At 46.7% G+C, this 16,541-nt stretch overlaps 2 protein-coding genes across 6 annotated transcripts in view; one reads left to right on the forward strand and one right to left on the reverse strand.

Moving 5' to 3' along the window:
• The window catches only part of LOC138449172 (zinc finger protein 398-like), a 509,505-nt gene extending 504,069 nt beyond the window's left edge, over positions 1–5,436 (reverse strand). For all 3 annotated transcript variants that reach the window (XM_069604750.1, XM_069604749.1, XM_069604748.1), the window contains exon 1: positions 4,787–5,436. In XM_069604750.1, the coding sequence (XP_069460851.1) occupies positions 4,787–4,828 (42 nt within the window). In that variant the 5' untranslated portion in view covers positions 4,829–5,436. The remainder of the gene's footprint in view (positions 1–4,786) is intronic.
• Positions 5,437–5,457: 21 nt separating this feature from the next.
• Positions 5,458–16,541, forward strand: part of LOC138449209 (zinc finger protein interacting with ribonucleoprotein K-like) — a 740,539-nt gene continuing 729,455 nt past the window's right edge. The window contains exon 1 of one of the 3 annotated variants that reach the window (XM_069604751.1): positions 5,458–5,710. In XM_069604751.1, the coding sequence (XP_069460852.1) occupies positions 5,687–5,710 (24 nt within the window). In that variant the 5' untranslated portion in view covers positions 5,458–5,686. The remainder of the gene's footprint in view (positions 5,711–16,541) is intronic. The other 2 variants (XM_069604753.1, XM_069604752.1) reach the window with 2 other exon arrangements.

Genomic DNA, 16,541 nt, shown 5'->3' on the forward strand with positions numbered 1-16,541 from the left:
TTGCAATTTTGAAAGTATTTTCGCTAGCCTCATTTATATCTAGCCCCATTACTTATCTCCCTTAGGGGTGGAGCATCAGTCAATCCATGATAATGTTTGTCCACCATGACGCTTACGGACGTCCCAGTATTATTCATCACTGGAACTTGAAATTGCAAACGTGGATTGCACATCTAGGTTGGTGTCATTTTGAGGCTCTCAATTCCGTCATGCTGGAAATAAAAAAGACATCTTCATCATCAGTCTCCTCCTCTAGTGGTTGTTCTTCCTCAGGGTTGGTTGTTCGACTAGTGCAATTTTCGGTGTCTGTCTCTGAGATGGCTATCTGGAGCCTGCTTTTTCCCGCAGATGGGTTGACGGTGCTGGTGCACGGCAGACTCGTGCAAAGTGGTTAGTTACACCACATCTCCCGCAAGTTTGACCTTTTGCCGGGCAGTCGTTAGAGTGGGGTAGGTCGTAGCCACAGTTGGGACACGGGGGGGATCTCATTATCTCACCCTTCCCTCTTGTTCCATGGAGCACGTTTGTCTGTGTTCTGGAATTGCTGACGACCTAATGTACAGGCTTCTTCTAGCTTGGTTGACTTCATGGTGGCACACAACTCATCCGCCCTGACATCTGCGGTTCATGGGAGCGTCCAAGTTCTAGAATGCGGACCAAGCTTATGCCTGGCTCTCGCAGTACCTGTCATCTTAGCTTAGGATGAACATCCTTGAATTATGTGTGGATGCATCTCGTGTTCTTCATCTGGCCATGCACATGTCATGGCCATTCACTGTAGCCTGCGACGATAGGTGTGAAGGGATTCCCCCTCTTTCTGCAGAGCATTTCTCATAAGGGACCTCTCAGTCAAGATTCGCCATGGACGTGAAGTATTCTTGGAGTGCAGTCTTAGCTGCATTGAACGACCTGTTGGCAGGCTGTAATCTCACAAATGTTGCTGAGGGCGGGCCAGACCACTTTGTATCTTCATCATCCTCCCCATATGCTGCTAAGAATAGCTCCAGGCGCTTCACCCAGGCAGACCATCTGGGGCCTAGGGCGGACGGGACCCCAGATACATCAAATTCTTGCAGGGGTGCAATGGTCATTGATGGGCGCGGCATCCTGGCACCTGCAGGGGAAAGATCGTCTTCATTTGCCATATTTTCCTGTGCAGGTTGCACAGGCACGTGCCAATTACTGCTTCCACCATGGGGGGAGTGAATGCCTTTGTTTCCCCTTTTCCAGCCCTTTTCCAGCCGTCGAGTGCATAGCACTTAGCACCTTTCGCAGGGATTGGCCGAGTGGCAGGATCAGGGCGCACAGGCCCTGATGGTAGGAGCTGCAACCTCTGAAATTGTATTGGTTGGTGCAATTGTCTCTGGCCAACTAAATAGCAGCTTGCAGACTTCTGGCGCAGGGCCCCTGCAGCATTCAGCCAGGCTCTACCCCTGTAGTATCTTGTTGAAGCCAAAAATGCTCTGCACGTTTATACTCAGGCCTGGGCACACTGCGAGTGATGCCCTTCCTTTCCCCCTTATTTTCGTTGTGTAAAGAGAGAGAGAGAGTCCAACACGTACCGCGATATGCGGGCGTGGCGGCGTAGGGACTTACTTCGTGTGCCTGAAGCACCGCCGGCAGCATAGTAGCCTCGCGTTGGAATTATACAACAGCGGCCGCTACCGGCATGCAGGCGAGTCGGCACTGTGTCCGGGGTGGACTCGCTATTGATCCTCAACGGCAGAGGGATGCTGTAGGGACTTGCCGAGCTGTCGGCGTGCCTGCGGGTTCACAGCCACACGGGTAATGACCCGATTTGGAAACTGCCTCGTTGCCAATGTTGCGGGGTAGAGGCCGTGTCTAGATGGGGCCGGCCACCCCTCTCAGTAACTCACACGGACACTGTTTTGCTTAGTCGAGGTCTCTGTGTGCTCGCCTGCTAGTGCCACGGACGGCCCTCATTTATTGACACGGCCTCGTGACCCAACACGTCAAAAGGCTCTTAAAGGAACACATAACACTAAGGAAGGACTGCATTAGGGAATGGCGGTGGAAGGTAATGAAATTAACCCTCCCACGAATGCATATAGGTTTCCTCACCACCTGGCCACACCAACTCTACCAGTACTAAGTACACACACATTAAATAACAGTGTATGTTGTTGGGGGCAGTTATCAGAATTGTAGTACAAGGGTCCCTAGCAGGGCCAACTCAAACTTTACAATATCATTTTCATGACAATTAAGTCTGAGCAAAGTAGCTAAATAATAATGTATTTTCTGCCAACAATGCAATCTCTGAGGTTAACCCATATCATCAAGATGATTATATCTCAGTTTGTATCAGTTACATACATTTTAATAGGTTTGGCAATTCACCAACTTTGTTTGGTTAATGGTAAAAATAGTCAAGTTAAAGTAATCTATTTCATTGTGCAAGCTGCCCGAAACAGTATAAACAGTATTTTTTAAATTGATATAAGAAAATTGTCACGCAATACAACACAAATCAAAGAATGAGACTGCCTTGAAAAGCTATTTGTCATAACGGGATTGTACCTTGCATTTGAAAAACCTCATCTTAGTTTCAGCGATGATACAGGAAGTCAAAGGCATGAGTAACAAAAAATGTGTGATGTTGCAGTGCTGAGACCAAATGTATGGTATGTTTGGGAAGTCGGATGCCTTTATACTATAAGCACTGTGAACCTTCGTGAGTACTATCAGTAATGATGATTACCAAGCAAAATCTGCCAGTACAGTTCAAACTTGCTACAAAACAGAAAACATGTGTATAGGTATTGGCTACCCTTATGTTAATGTTAATGTTAAAGGATATTTGTACCGTGCACTATCACCACCGGAGTGGTCCCCTGGCGCTCTGGCGGCTCTGAAAAGGGAAGGGGGTTGAGTTAGTGGGAACAAGCGTGAAAAGTGCAAGAGAGCTGTGATGTGCCGTTGGCAGCCGCAGCCCAGTTAACACCGCTCACTGGGCTTGGGGTGCTTTCCGGTCAGTAGCCGTTGTGTGCGTTTGTGCAAGTCTATGTGGGGTTTGTTTTGTTGTTGCGGTTTAGTGAAGTTTGTGCGGTTTGTTGTGCTAGAGGGTTGTGGTTGTGCTTGGTTAGAGTTTAAGAGGTGTATGCAGTGGGGTGTAATTGCTAGTGGGTTGGTTATTGGCATCGCTGTCTAGAAGGGAAGTGCTAAATTTCCACGTTCTTTCTAGATGTGGTGCCTGAATAACTCTGCATTTCTATCTAGATCCGGTACTGGCTAATATTCACAATCCTTTCTATAGATGATGCCCATAAATATTCACAACTGTATCCAAATGTGGCACTGGCCCACCTTTGAAATCCTGTCTCTCTGTGAAGCAAGCTAGTATTCACAATTCTAACTAAATCTGGCCCGACAGTATTCCTAATGCAGTCTAGACGCAGCACTGGCTAACAATCGCTATTCTATCTAGATGTGGCAAAGGCCGACATTCACAATCCTATCTAGTTGTGACGCAGTCTATTGTTCACAATCTTACCTAAGTGTGGTACTTGCTATCATTCACAATTCTGTCTGGGTCCGGCGGTGGCTAATGTTCACAATTTTTCACTATCTAAATGTGGTACTTGCTAGCCTTCCCAATTCTAAGTGTGGTCCTTGCTATCATTCACTATTCCATCTGAGAGTGGCTCTTGCTAACCTTCATAATCCTATCTAGATGTGACTCAGGCTAATGTTCTCGATTCCGTCCAAGTGTGGCACGTTATCATTCACAATTCCATCTAAGTGTGGCACTTGCTATCATTCATAATCATATCTAGATGCGACTCAGGCTAATGTTCACGGTTCCTTCTAAGTGTGGGACATGCTATCATTCCCAATTCAATCTAAGTGTGGCATTTCCTAACATTCCCAGTTTTTATCTGGATGCGATTCTGGTTAATGTTCACATTTCCGTCTAAGTTTGGCACATGTTTTCATTCACAATTTCATCTAAGTGTGGCACATGCTAACATTCACATTTCTATCTAGATGCGATTCAGGCTAATGTTCACGCTTCCATCTAAATGTGGCACGTGCTATCATTCACAATTGCATCTAAGTGTGGCCCTTGCTATCATTCATAATCATATCTAGATGTGACTCAGGCTCATGTTCACGGCTCCATCTAAGTGTGGCACTTGTTGACATTCATAATCCTATCTAGATGCGCCTCAGGCTTATGTTCACAATTCCATCTAGGTGTGGCACATGCTAACAATCACGGTTCCAGCTAAGTGTGGCACATGTTAACATTCATAATCCAATCTCGATGCGACTCAGGCTAATGTTCACGATTCCAGCTAAGTGTGGCGCATGCTAACATTCATATTTCTATCTAGGTGCGATTCAGGCTAATGTTCATGCTTTCATCTAAATGTGGCACGTGCTATCATTCACAATTCCATCTAAGTGTGGCACTTGCGATCATTCACAATTCCGTCTAAGTGTGGCACTTGTTATCATTCATAATCATATCTAGATGCGACTCAGGCTAATGTTCATGGTTCCATCTAAGTGTGGCACTTGCTGACATTTATAATGCTATCTAGATTAGACTCAGGCTAATGTTCACAATTCCATCTAGGTGTGGCACGTGCTAACAATCACGATTCCAGCTAAGTGTGGCACATGCTAACATTCACATTTCTGTCTAGATGCGATTCAGGCTAATGTTCATGCTTCCATCTAAATGTGGCATATGCTATCATTCACAATTCCATCTAAGTGTGGCACTTGTTGAAGACATGCATAGTTCAGGGCTACTCACTTCATCTGAATTCTTCAAAGACATTTCTCTCAGGATTTTCATTGCACTTTTGCAGCTGAGATTGGATTATGCAAGTTGCAATTGAGAAGTTCGGTTGGGGGAAGAGCTCAGGCCCATATAGATCCTCCCTGCCAAAGAACAACGACTACAGAAGAAGCCCAGCCACATACAACTCACTCTTCCTGCTAGGAGGACAGTTGTAGGAGATAATTAAGCACTTAGATTAGTGCTCCTTTCTATGAATGGCAGTGACTTGAAATAGGACAGTCATAAAGACAGCTCTTATTTCCTCTCAACGTACAGGACAGCATAAGTAGAAGAACTCAGAAACACGGCTCCAACCCAACGAGCAGCACAGAGAAAATATTTCATAGACACACCCTCCTTCTTACGAGCAGACAGGGAGAGGAAAGAGTCTACATGCAGCAGCTCCCTCCCTCCGTATGAGAAGCACAAAGACGAAAGACCCAAATATACAACGTGCCTTTCCTCTTTAGTAACAATGCTTTTTCGAGTAACACGTCAGAGGTATTAGTTATGATAATTTATATCATCTCTGAAATGTTTTGGATCCGAAATGTTAATTGCAACAACCGAATTCCAAGCTTCCCAATGCCAGTCACAGCGATACACCCCCCACAAAAGGAATGGACGGCTTGTGACTTCATTAGTCTTTCTTTTGTTTTCATGGGCAGGCACAGCGTAAAGTACTAGGTAGTGTCTACTCTGGGAGCGCGCGCTGTTTAGCTGCTGTTTCTGAGCTTGTGTCCAAGATAAATGTCACGTGCTCTTAGTGTTTTCAGGAGGGTACGTAGTCATTCAGTGGTTTCCAGTTAGTTCTGGTGATTGCGGAGAAAGCTGTGTAGTTGCACTTTAACGCTTTTACTGGAAAATACAAAGATGTTTCGTCAGCATTTGGGACAGGTGAGTCGTGGTTTCTGCGGCGGTTTAGAGTTTTTAAAGTTTACCTTTTCTCTCATTCTTTGTGATTTCGAGTTCTGGGGAAAATACAAAGATGTTTCGTCAGCATCTGGGGACAGGCAGAGAGAAGTCCTGTTTTTTTAGTTGTTTTTTTTATCTAACACCATCCATATAGGTGGATGCCTCCCAGACAGCAAGCAATGACATCTTATTGGCAGTGATGGGCAGCGTGCTCAACTGCTATGAATATGTTAATTATCCTTGTGCTGCGAGGATGGTTTAGTTTTCATTGATGCTTGTATTACTCTTATGTATGTTTATGTGTACTTTTCTATGACTAGAAGCATTTGGACAGCTACCAATGCATAACTTACTCATTAATTCATAAATTGTGTGAGTTGCAATGCTGAACCCCAAATTGTAAACATTTTTTTTTACATTAAGTGCTCTGGCTGTTGCCCTCGCCCCCCAGAGCAGTACTGTCATCCCGCTGAAATTGGAAAAAGGATGCGCCTTTATAATGAAAAAATATTACCTCAGCCACTGCTAAACTGTGCTTATAACGTTACATATGCACAGGGGCGTGGGGGGGCTAAAGGGGCTATAGCCCCTGATCTTTTGGTTGTAGCCCCGGATAGAATCTCGGGAGCTACAGCCAAAAGACTAGCTAGCCCCCAGTCCCAACAGTTCCAACATCAGCGTAGCCCCTGGTCTTTTCCAGACCTAGCAACTCCCCTGCATATGCAAACACAAATAACATGCAGATAACCCCACTTCCAAAAGGACTTGAGCAATGAAACGGAGCTAATGAAAAGTGAAGACCCGCAAACTGGTTAGGGTCGTTTTAAGTGAGGGACAACACAATACGTGCACCCCAACAACTGTCAAGATTTAAATGATGACCGTATTTACCATGGCAGCGCCAAATAGAGGGCCCCATGAGCGGTGTGAGACAGTGACTGTGTTATGTTTTTTGGTGAGGGTGGTGGCACAGTTTTGGCTCCTTTAGGATCCATAGTGGATACATTTGGGGGGAGTGACTTGTGTTACAAGCATAATGCCAATTTTAGGGTATCTCCGCTGAATGTATACATTTCTACTAAAGTGTTTTAGTAGGGTTTCCGCAAGAAAAAGATTGCTTTTGACAGTGCAGGTGTATGCAGCACTCACTGGAATATAATTGTGGTCCGATGCCCATGATGGTATCATTGTTTGGTTTTTTCAACTGATTTTCTTTAGTTAGGTTTATGTTACCCAAGTAAAGATCTCATTCTCTCTTGCTCATTGATAGGCATGTAGTGTTATGAGACAGAGACTAGGGAACAGAGATAAGTACATAACACTGGGTCCTCGGTGCCATGGCATATGGTGATATGCATCTGCTCACATGCAACATATCCGTGGGGCCTACCAGGGACATAAAGGCTGGGGGCAGTTAGTGAGGGTTAAGAGGAGATGTGAAAGATGTTCTTTCAAAGACATGTAAGTATAGCTTAAGTCTGGTCTTGAACTGTTCCACAGATTGACTGGCTTTGATGTCTGAGGAGAGGCAATCCAGTTGAGGGGGCCAAGCAGAGAGAAGTGGGATGAAGGGAAGAAGTGGTGACAGAAATGTAGGGGAGGATCGTAGAGTTTGAGCGGGGAAAGTACGGAAACCAAAGTGGGAGGGGGAATTTTAAGGAAGAGTGATCATTAATTGTTTGCATGGTGGACCAACTAGAATAATGGTTTGTAGAGGTTGTGGGGATCGAGATAAGCTTTAGAGGGCATAGGTAGCGAAGTTGAGTACTTTATTAAAAGAAGAGAAAGAGTAGAGGGTAAGATTAAGGAGTAGATCCTAACAATAATCAAGTTTGCTGAGCACAAGAGTAGAGTTGTTGAGGTGAAGCAGATTTTCCTATGATTACAAATGTGTCCTACTTATGTATATTTAAAAAAATAAAAAATGTGTTATGTGTACACCTTCTTGTATTATATAGGTATGGTAGACCATTTCTTCATCTGGTGATTGGAGAGTGTTTCCACAGCTTATACAAATAAGCTTATCAACGCCTGCAAACCGTTCCTCTCACCATCCAGTTGCATTACACTAGCCAGAGCGCTAGTGCTCTCCAAAATGGACTGCTGTAATACTCTCTTTCTCGGCACGTCAGAACGCAATCTGAACAAACTACAGGTACTTCAAAATAATGCCCTCAGAGCCGCCCTGAGTATCCCACGACACGCCCACATCTCCAGCATCAGACAAGATGCACACTGGCTCCCTGTACGAGACAGAATCACTCTCGGATCCCTCGTCATTGTCCATAAATGCTGCTTCAATGAGGCGCCCAAGTACCTGGCAGACAAGTTCCACAATCACACATCAACCAGACCACCTAGAACGCCATACTCACTCTGCCTATCCGTCCCCAAATTCTCGCTAAAAAAAAAAAAGCAGGTGGCTCCAGCTTCCCGGTCCTAGCTGCCAAACTATGGAACGCTATGCCGTTGAACCTTAGAGCAGAACCCTCCTTTTGGACTTTTAGAGCCAAAATAAAAATATGGCTTTCCAACAAAAATTCTGCTTGATGTACTCATCTCCTCATCTCCTTTGTCGACCATCATGTAACCCGGTCTACTGCACTTACTGTTGGTATATTTTGGTCTGTATTGTATGTATTTACTATGCTGTAACCTTCTCTAAGTCTCCGGCGCCCGGTTACCCCAGGGTTCGGTGCGCGGTACAAATCAAGAAACTAAACTAAACTATCCCCAATGCCTTTGCCAGCAATCTTGCCCATTTCCTCCTGCTATCTGGTTATTTGCTACTCCAGTTTGGTGTTCCTCTTCTTCTTTTTTTTGGGGCTTTTCTCCCTGGTGTTCCATTAGTCATTATGTATATCTATATTACAGATACGAGAATGTCTGCAGGGAAGGGCCATCTATTTCTCCATGTGAACAGGGGGAAAGCGATGATGGCTGTGTTGACGATAACTATCTCCACAGATCTCAGATGAGCAAACCATTTAGGAATTATAGTGAGAGGGGCCTGAAGAGCAGGGATGTTGCAACTGCTAGACAGTCCTTTCAGCAGAGTAAAGAAGAAAGGCTGTTTGGAAAATGTGGTCCTAAAGATGTGCCACAGACCATAGGAAAATGCAACTTGTTTGAAGCTATTTCTCAATTGATAAGGGGGCATTGATGGAGAATGAGAGCTGATTCCCTGTGGCAAAGAACTGTGAGGGCCGAGAAGTTAGACCTACATGGGACACATGTCTTTAACTTCTTTTTAGGGAGTGCTGTCCTCTCTGGTCCACGTTTCTTCTAGATATCTATGTATCAAATGCATCAATTGTGGGGTCATGGCACTGATCCACGCTGATACATAATAGGTAGTGCAGCCATTCTAACCTGACGCCTGTATTCTTTTTTCATGCTAATAAGCATGTGCCAGATAGACAGACTGAGTTGGCTTTACTAAACACAGCTGTAAACAAATTGTTTGGTACCACTGTCCATGTTGTAAGTGATCCCTATTTAAAAATGCTTTACCAGCTAGTGAAACTCGTCTATGGGTAAATGCACCTCCCTGTAGAGATCCCTGTGATACAAAGGTATTAGAGACTCGTGCTTGCCAGGCTGATTCAGCTGTTCAATTAACTGAGTTTCTGAAAGTGCAGCCCATGATATATGATTGAAAGAGTAACGCCTCTGGTAGCTCCCACCCGTGCAGACCCTTCGCCCAGGTGCTTCAGTAAGCTTCTTTTCCATGAATCCTTAGAAAATCAAATTGAAGTATAGGTTTCATAATTCTATACAGGTTGAATATGAAATGCATTGCCAGATTTACTTCCACCATCAATGCATCCTTCGTTTTCCCAAACGTAAAGGTGAAATGGGGACCTTGCTCACTGAGGATAATTGGGGGGGATTTCAAGAAGAGAATAAGCATCTTTTAAAAGGAGTAATGCCTGACGCATGACTGATTATAGAGATTTCAATGCACAACTAGCCATCTTAGAAAAGTGGCCAACTACTGCTAACTCTGAATAGACTGTGCACAGGTCCAGTGTGCTGTCTCACTGCCCTGCTGTCCCGAACTTGGCGTTTCTTTCTGTGTTGGATTTGGAGCTTCCAAATTGCTGTTTCTTGATTGCTGCACTGTTACCACATGACCTCTTTTGAGGGAGGACACTATAAATATCAGAAGCCATGTGCACTGGCGCACGTGTGCACAGGTCGAGTGTGCTGTCTCACTGTCCTGAACCTGGCATTTATTTCTTTGTTGGATTTGGAGCTTCCAAATTGCTGTTTCTTGATTGGTGCACTCTTATCACCTGACACCTGTTGAAGGAGGACTACAGATATCAGAAGCCACGTGCACCGGCGCTCATGCACAGGTCAAGGGCAACTTGAGTGTGCTGTCTCACTGTCCTGCTGTCCTGAACCTGACGTTTCTTTCTGAGTTGGATTTGGAGCTTCAAAATTGCTGTTTACTGTTTGGTGCACTGTTACCACCTGCGATCTGTTGAAGGAAGACTATAATTAGCAGAGGTGCGATCTGTTGAAGGAAGACTATAAATATCAGAGGTTGAGTGTGCTGTTTCACTGACTGGCTCCGTCTTTGGTGTTTCCACTCGTTATACTGGGTCTTCTGGTAAGACTTAGTTCAATTGCTGACCTGCTCCCTTTTTTTTTTTTTTGAGGATCAAATGTGAATATTCCAGGTAGAGCTCTTAATTACCAGCTGTGTAGCACTTCTTGCTCCAAACCTACTAAATCGAACTTGATGGCACGTAATACAGCACATTCAGGATGTAACATCACTCCTGATGATACTGGTTTTGTACCTGATAAGAATGGGAGGGGCAGTTATGCAACTTAATTAGGGAAAAGAACAAGTTACTTACCAACTGGTAACGTTCTTTTGACTGTATGTTCCGCCAACGTATTCCACATCTTTGACATGTAATGTCCACAGCTGTGTACTTCGGAAATTTTTTGGCAGAGGGCGTCCTACGTCAATGGCGTCGGTTGATGTCCCTTGAAGGGCTCCGCCGAGGGCAACTTCACCGGATGTATTAAATAGGTTGCACGGCGCCCGTAGCCTCAGTTTGTTTTTTCTTCCATAACGTGTGACATGCTCGTACAGAATGCCTGCTTGACTGCACATAGCCTTGAGGGAACGTAAGCTGCAATAGCATAGACAATTCTCCAGAGGGGCAGGCTGGGAGGGCGATGTGGAATACGTTGGAGGAACATCCAGTCGAAAGAACGTTACCAGTTGGTAAGTAATTTGTTCTTTGAATGGATTGTGTCCTCCAACATATTCCACATCTTTGACAGACTCCCAAAGCAGTACCAGAAAATGGATGAGGGAAAATAATTTAGAATACCCAGTTAGATGGCAGAATAAAGCAACGCCTTACCAAAGGCCATATCTTGACCATGGAGCGTATCCAGGGAGTAATGTTTGACAAAGGTGTGGATAGAAGCCCATGTCGCTGCGTCACAAATATTCTTAATGGGAACTCCGTGCTGCAGGGCTGTGGAAGTAGCCACGCCCCTAGTGGAATGAGCTTGCAACCCTTCAGGAGGGTCCTTGCCTGCCAATCTGTAACATTCAGTAATGGGGAGGATAATCCACCTGGGCAAGGTCTGTTTGGCAACAGCCTGGCCCAATCGGTGTCCAGCATACCCCACAAAGAGTTGATCTCCACTCTGACCCTGGATATCCTAGAAATATAAAGGCTCAGAGCTCTCCTAGGGTCCAACCTATGGAGTTGCTCCTCTTCCTTACCAGTATGAGGAGGAGGATAGAAAGAAGGAAGTACCACTTTCTGGCTTAAATGAAACTCAGACACTACCTTGGGTAGAAAGGAAGGACATACCCTCAGTACAACCCTATCCTTGTGGAACACAGTAAAGGGTGGCTTAGATGAAAGTGTCTGCAATTCACTCACTCTGTGAACGGATGTAACCGCAACCAAGAACACCATCATGAAAGACTACCCTCTCAAAGGACAAGAGTGCAAAGGTTCAAATGGAGCACCCATCAGGAATTTGAAGACCAAATTCAGATCCCAAACCGGCACCTGAAACGGGCACGGCGGGAACACATTAGTGAGCCCTTTAAGAAATTGGGAAATCAAAGTAATCTTAAAATAAGAACATTCTTCAGACGAGCGCTTGAAGATAGACAGCACCGCCAGATAACCTGTAATGGTACCTACTTGAAGGCCCCTGTGGGCCAAACAAAGCAAGAAAGACAGAACCATGGGAATGGAACACTGAAAACGATCAACATTTTGTCCTCTGCAACCTCCTTAACACTTGAGGAATGACGGGACCAGAGGAAACGTGTATAGAAGTTGGAATGACCAATCCCCGACAAATGTGTCTCCTAAGGCTCCTCTCGGAGGAAATTCCCTTGAGCAGAATCTCTCGCACTTCTGGTTGCGAAGAGATACACTTGTGGGGTTCCCCAAAGGGCGAAGATCTCCAGAAGGACTTCCTAAACCAACTCCCACTCGTGAGAGACCATGCTCTGCCTGCTCAGAGCATCCGCCACCGCATTCTCCTCTCCGGCCAGATGAACTGCAGAGAGTGATATTCCCTGCTGGGTTGCCCAAACCAGAGCTGCATCACCTCTCTGCTCAACGGGAGTGACCCTACACCCCCACCCCTTTTTTGTTGAGGTAATGCATGGCCACTGTGTTGTCCGTCATGATCAGGAAACTCTTCCCCCGCACAGATGGCAGAAAAGCCTTTAGGGGCAGCCTGATGACCCTCAGCTCTAACAGGTTGATGTGGAATTTGGACTCTGACAGAGACCAACGACCGATGGTGGTCAAATCCTCGGCATGAGCTCCCCATCCTATGAGGGCAGCATCCGTCACTACAGTCACCTCCGGCCACAGTTGCCAAAACGGCTCCCCCTTCATCAGGTTCCCCTCGTTGGCCCACCACAGAAGATCCTGTGAGACCGAGAGTGGAATCTGAATGGGATCCGACATCTTTCCTGAGAATTCTGACCACTGCATCTTGAGGACCCAATGTAGGGATCTCATCCTCAGGCAGGCCTCTGGCACCAGAAAAATGCAGGATGCCATGAGGCCGAGCAACCTTAAGAATTCGAAAGCCGGGAGACGCTGGGCATGTTGAAACTTGTCCACAATGTGATGAGCCCTCACCTTGGAAGGCGAGCACTTCCCCAAGGACGTGTCCAATACAGCCCGATGTACTGGAGCTGTTGGAAAGGTGTCAGATGCAACATCTTGAAATTGAGGGAGAAGCCCAGCTTGTGGAGGGAGCGGCAGGTAAAACTGAGATGATCCATCGCTTGCTCGGGAGAAAGTGCACGGATCAACCAGTCGTCCAGGTAGGGGTAGACGTGATTCCCCCCTCGCCTGAGATACGCTACCACCACCATTAACTTGGTGAAAACCCTCAGGGCGGACGTTAATCCGAATAGCAGGACCCGAAACTGAAAGTGCGAGCTGCCAGCCGCAAACCTCGGGTACTTTTTGTGCTTTGGATGAATCGGCACATGAAAGTAAGCATCCTGTAGGTCCAGAGACATCAACCAATCCTGAAGTCGAAGGGCCTGGAGGACCTGAGAAAGAGTGACCATCTTGAACTTGTCTTTTGTGAGAAGTTTGTTCAACCAACGCAAGTCCAAAATGGGTCTCAATCCCTCGTCTTTCTTTGGAATAAAAAAATATGGGGAATACCATCCCTTGTTCCTCTCTGCTACAGGCAGCAGTTCCATAGCGCCTTTCTCCAGCAGTGTCAAGATTTCCTGCACAAGGAGCAGATCCGGAATCTTCAAAGAGAGTTTGCCCGGTGGATTGTCGTGAGGCCGCTTTAGGAAGGGAAGGCAGTAGCCGTTGGCTATTGTATCCAGAACCCACGCATCTGAAGTAATAGCTCGCCATTTTTCGAGATGCTGTGACAGTCTGCCCCCAACCGGCGAACAATGGAACATGGCCTCGTGGTTGGTTTGCAGTGGCTGCGGCAGCGACTGAAGGCAAAGAGGCAGCTGCCTGAGCGGCTTTGGTACCCCTATTTCCCCAACCACCATGGGTACTTTTACGCTGACCCCTTTGACTGGTGGCTCCTCTCGTCCTACCAAAAGAGGAGTAGTAACGAAAGGAACCTCCCCTCCACTGCTGTCCCCTAGGACGAAAAGGCAGAGGTTGACGCACAGCTGCGCTCAAAGATTTAGCCGCAGCTTTTGAGGTCTGCAACCTCTCAAGGCTCTCGTCAGCCTTGCTGCCAAACAAATGAGCGCCCTCAAAGGGCATGTTAAAAAGACGGGCTTGCACATCCGGAGCAAAACCTGACTTTGCAACCACTCAAATCTGCGTATAATGGTGCTCCCAGCCATGGACCTGCTAACACTGTCGGCTGTGTCCAATCCTGACTGAAGGGATTCACACAGGGCATCCTTGCCATCTTGCACAAGAGCAAGTAACCCATCCCTTTCTTGCCCTTCGGGAATATGCTCAGGCGCTAGAAAAACGCAATTCCACAGAGTGTGTGAAAATCTAGTTAAGGCACAAGTGGAGTTGGCCGACTTCAGCGCCATACTTCCCGCAGAAAACACCTTGCGTGCCCAACCATCGAAGTGTTTGTCATCCCTATCAGGAGGAATGGTAGGATACACCACCTGCCTCGAAGTGGCCATAGCCGCTTGAACCACCTAACTCTCGGGAGTGGGATGAGAGGAAAGGTAGCTGGGGTCTCCACTGGAAGGGCTTTTTTTTTTTTTTGATATATTTTTTTTTTTTTTTTAGTTATTTGTTAACCGCCGGAAGAGATTCCGGTGTCTGCCAAGCAGCCACCACCCTTTTCTGCAACATCAAATGAAAGGGTAACACCTTGATCCAAAATATCAGTTAAGTCATCCTGAACAAAAGCTTCCGGCGGACTAGACCCAACCAAGATACTCAGTGACCCTAGTCTCCTGTAGGATGACTCGGCATGAACCCCAGGCTCAGGTCTGCTAAATTCCACCTCAGGAGAAATGTCCAAGCCACTGGCATCATGAAGAGATTGACGTTACTCTTCCAACTGATTGTCCCCGGAAAAGAAAGGAGCCACTTCAGGGTCAAAATCCAAATATGACCTCTCCTCATCCTCATAGATATCATCCAGAGGGAGGAAAAACTCCTGCCTCGGGACAGAAGAGGGTCTGGAATCCTTAACGGGCCTCACAGACTTGGAAGTAGCCTTCCTTGGAGGATCCACAGTACCAGGGACCTCAATCGGCAAATTCCGGCCAAAAGGCCCCAAAAGCCTCGAGGGAGGATACGGCTTCACCGACAACGACGGTGCCGGGGGCTGGTGTGAAGGCAAAGCTTTGACATCCGTATCCAGAGTCGACGCAGATCTCGAGCCCTTAATAGATTTCTGTGGTCTCGCCAGGGACGAAGAACGAGACCTGGAAGCACGTCTCTGGCAATCAACCTGAACCTTGTCCGAACGGGACCTCGAAGGTTCCCGCTGAGAATCACGCCGAGGACCCGAGCCCGAAGGCACATGACTCGCGGACCAAGACCGTTCCCTGCCGGCTTCTTCCGAAGGCGCGGACGGAACTGTGCCCTGGGATTGAAAAATCGCCAGCATCTGCTCCCTGAAGGCTGCCCATTCCTCCGGAGTCGAGGACTTCGTAGGACAAGCCACTTTCCTCGTGGCACAATCCTCTGAGGAGGACGGGGAAGGCGACCGGTGGCAGTGCTTCTGGGAATGCCGAGACGAGGACGAATGGCGGGAACCACTCTGGAACCGAGATTCCCGGGACTCCTTCCGACACAGAGAGTCGCCCTTTAAATCGTCGGTGGACATCCCCTTAGCAGCTTTACGGGCCTTACTGGGTTTGGAACCCCCTACCTACCTGTAACTTACCCTTATACTCCCGTAAGGCCTTAGGGGTCAGCGACTGGCATTTGGAACAGTCGTCGGTGTCATGACTTTCGCCCAGACACCACAAACAAATGCGATGTGTCTCCGTAATCGACATCTTAAACTTGAAGGCCCGGCAAGTCTTAAAGACAGACCGCGGAGTTGGAGGGATCGAAGAAGAAGACATATATTCACAAGGAATATACGAGGCACGCCGAGTCTCCGAAGCAAGCACCTTTGCAGAAAAAATGGAACTGAGGCTACGGGCGCCGTGCGTCTTATTTATAACATCCAGAGACGTCGCCCTCGGCAGAGGCCTTTGAAGGATATCGACCCAACGCCATCGACGCAGGACGCCCTCTGCCGAAAAATTTCCGAAGTACACAGCTATGGACATTACACGTCCAAGATGTGGAATACGTTGGAGGACACAATCCATTCGAATTACCTCTTCGGCCAATATTATTGTTGTTGTTATTGAGCATTTATATAGCGTCCACTATATCATTTGTATGATCTCAAAGCGCTTGTGGGTCCTGGTCAGTCGAGAGAGTAGGGTAGTATAGGGTGCTTGGGTGCACTCAATATGTGTGATATCTCTAGTTCCTCTACCTTATTGGCTGTCCTCACCACGGCCCTTGGTGATTCAGGAGTCATTAACCTTTGGTGGAATTGATCATTTTTGCTTGCTTAATCTTTGTTATACGCTGCAGCGTAACTCACCTGTCCCGCATGATCTGGAAGTTCCTGTGAGTGCTGCTGTGGAGTGTAGCAATATTATTGGATTTATTCCATCAAATGCCCCAGATCTGGGCAAAGTTGCTGAAGAGGCAGATTCCTCTTTTAATTCTGCGTCCTCCTGTTTGGAAATATCAGAGCTAGTTGTGCAACAGTCAAGGCTTTGTTTGTACTTTGTTGGAATATAGCACAGTGTTATAAAGACTTA

Source organism: Ambystoma mexicanum, chromosome 1p, assembly GCF_040938575.1.
Source record: "Ambystoma mexicanum isolate Mex_15411 chromosome 1p, UKY_AmexF1_1, whole genome shotgun sequence".
Taxonomy (NCBI): Eukaryota; Metazoa; Chordata; class Amphibia; order Caudata; family Ambystomatidae; genus Ambystoma; species Ambystoma mexicanum.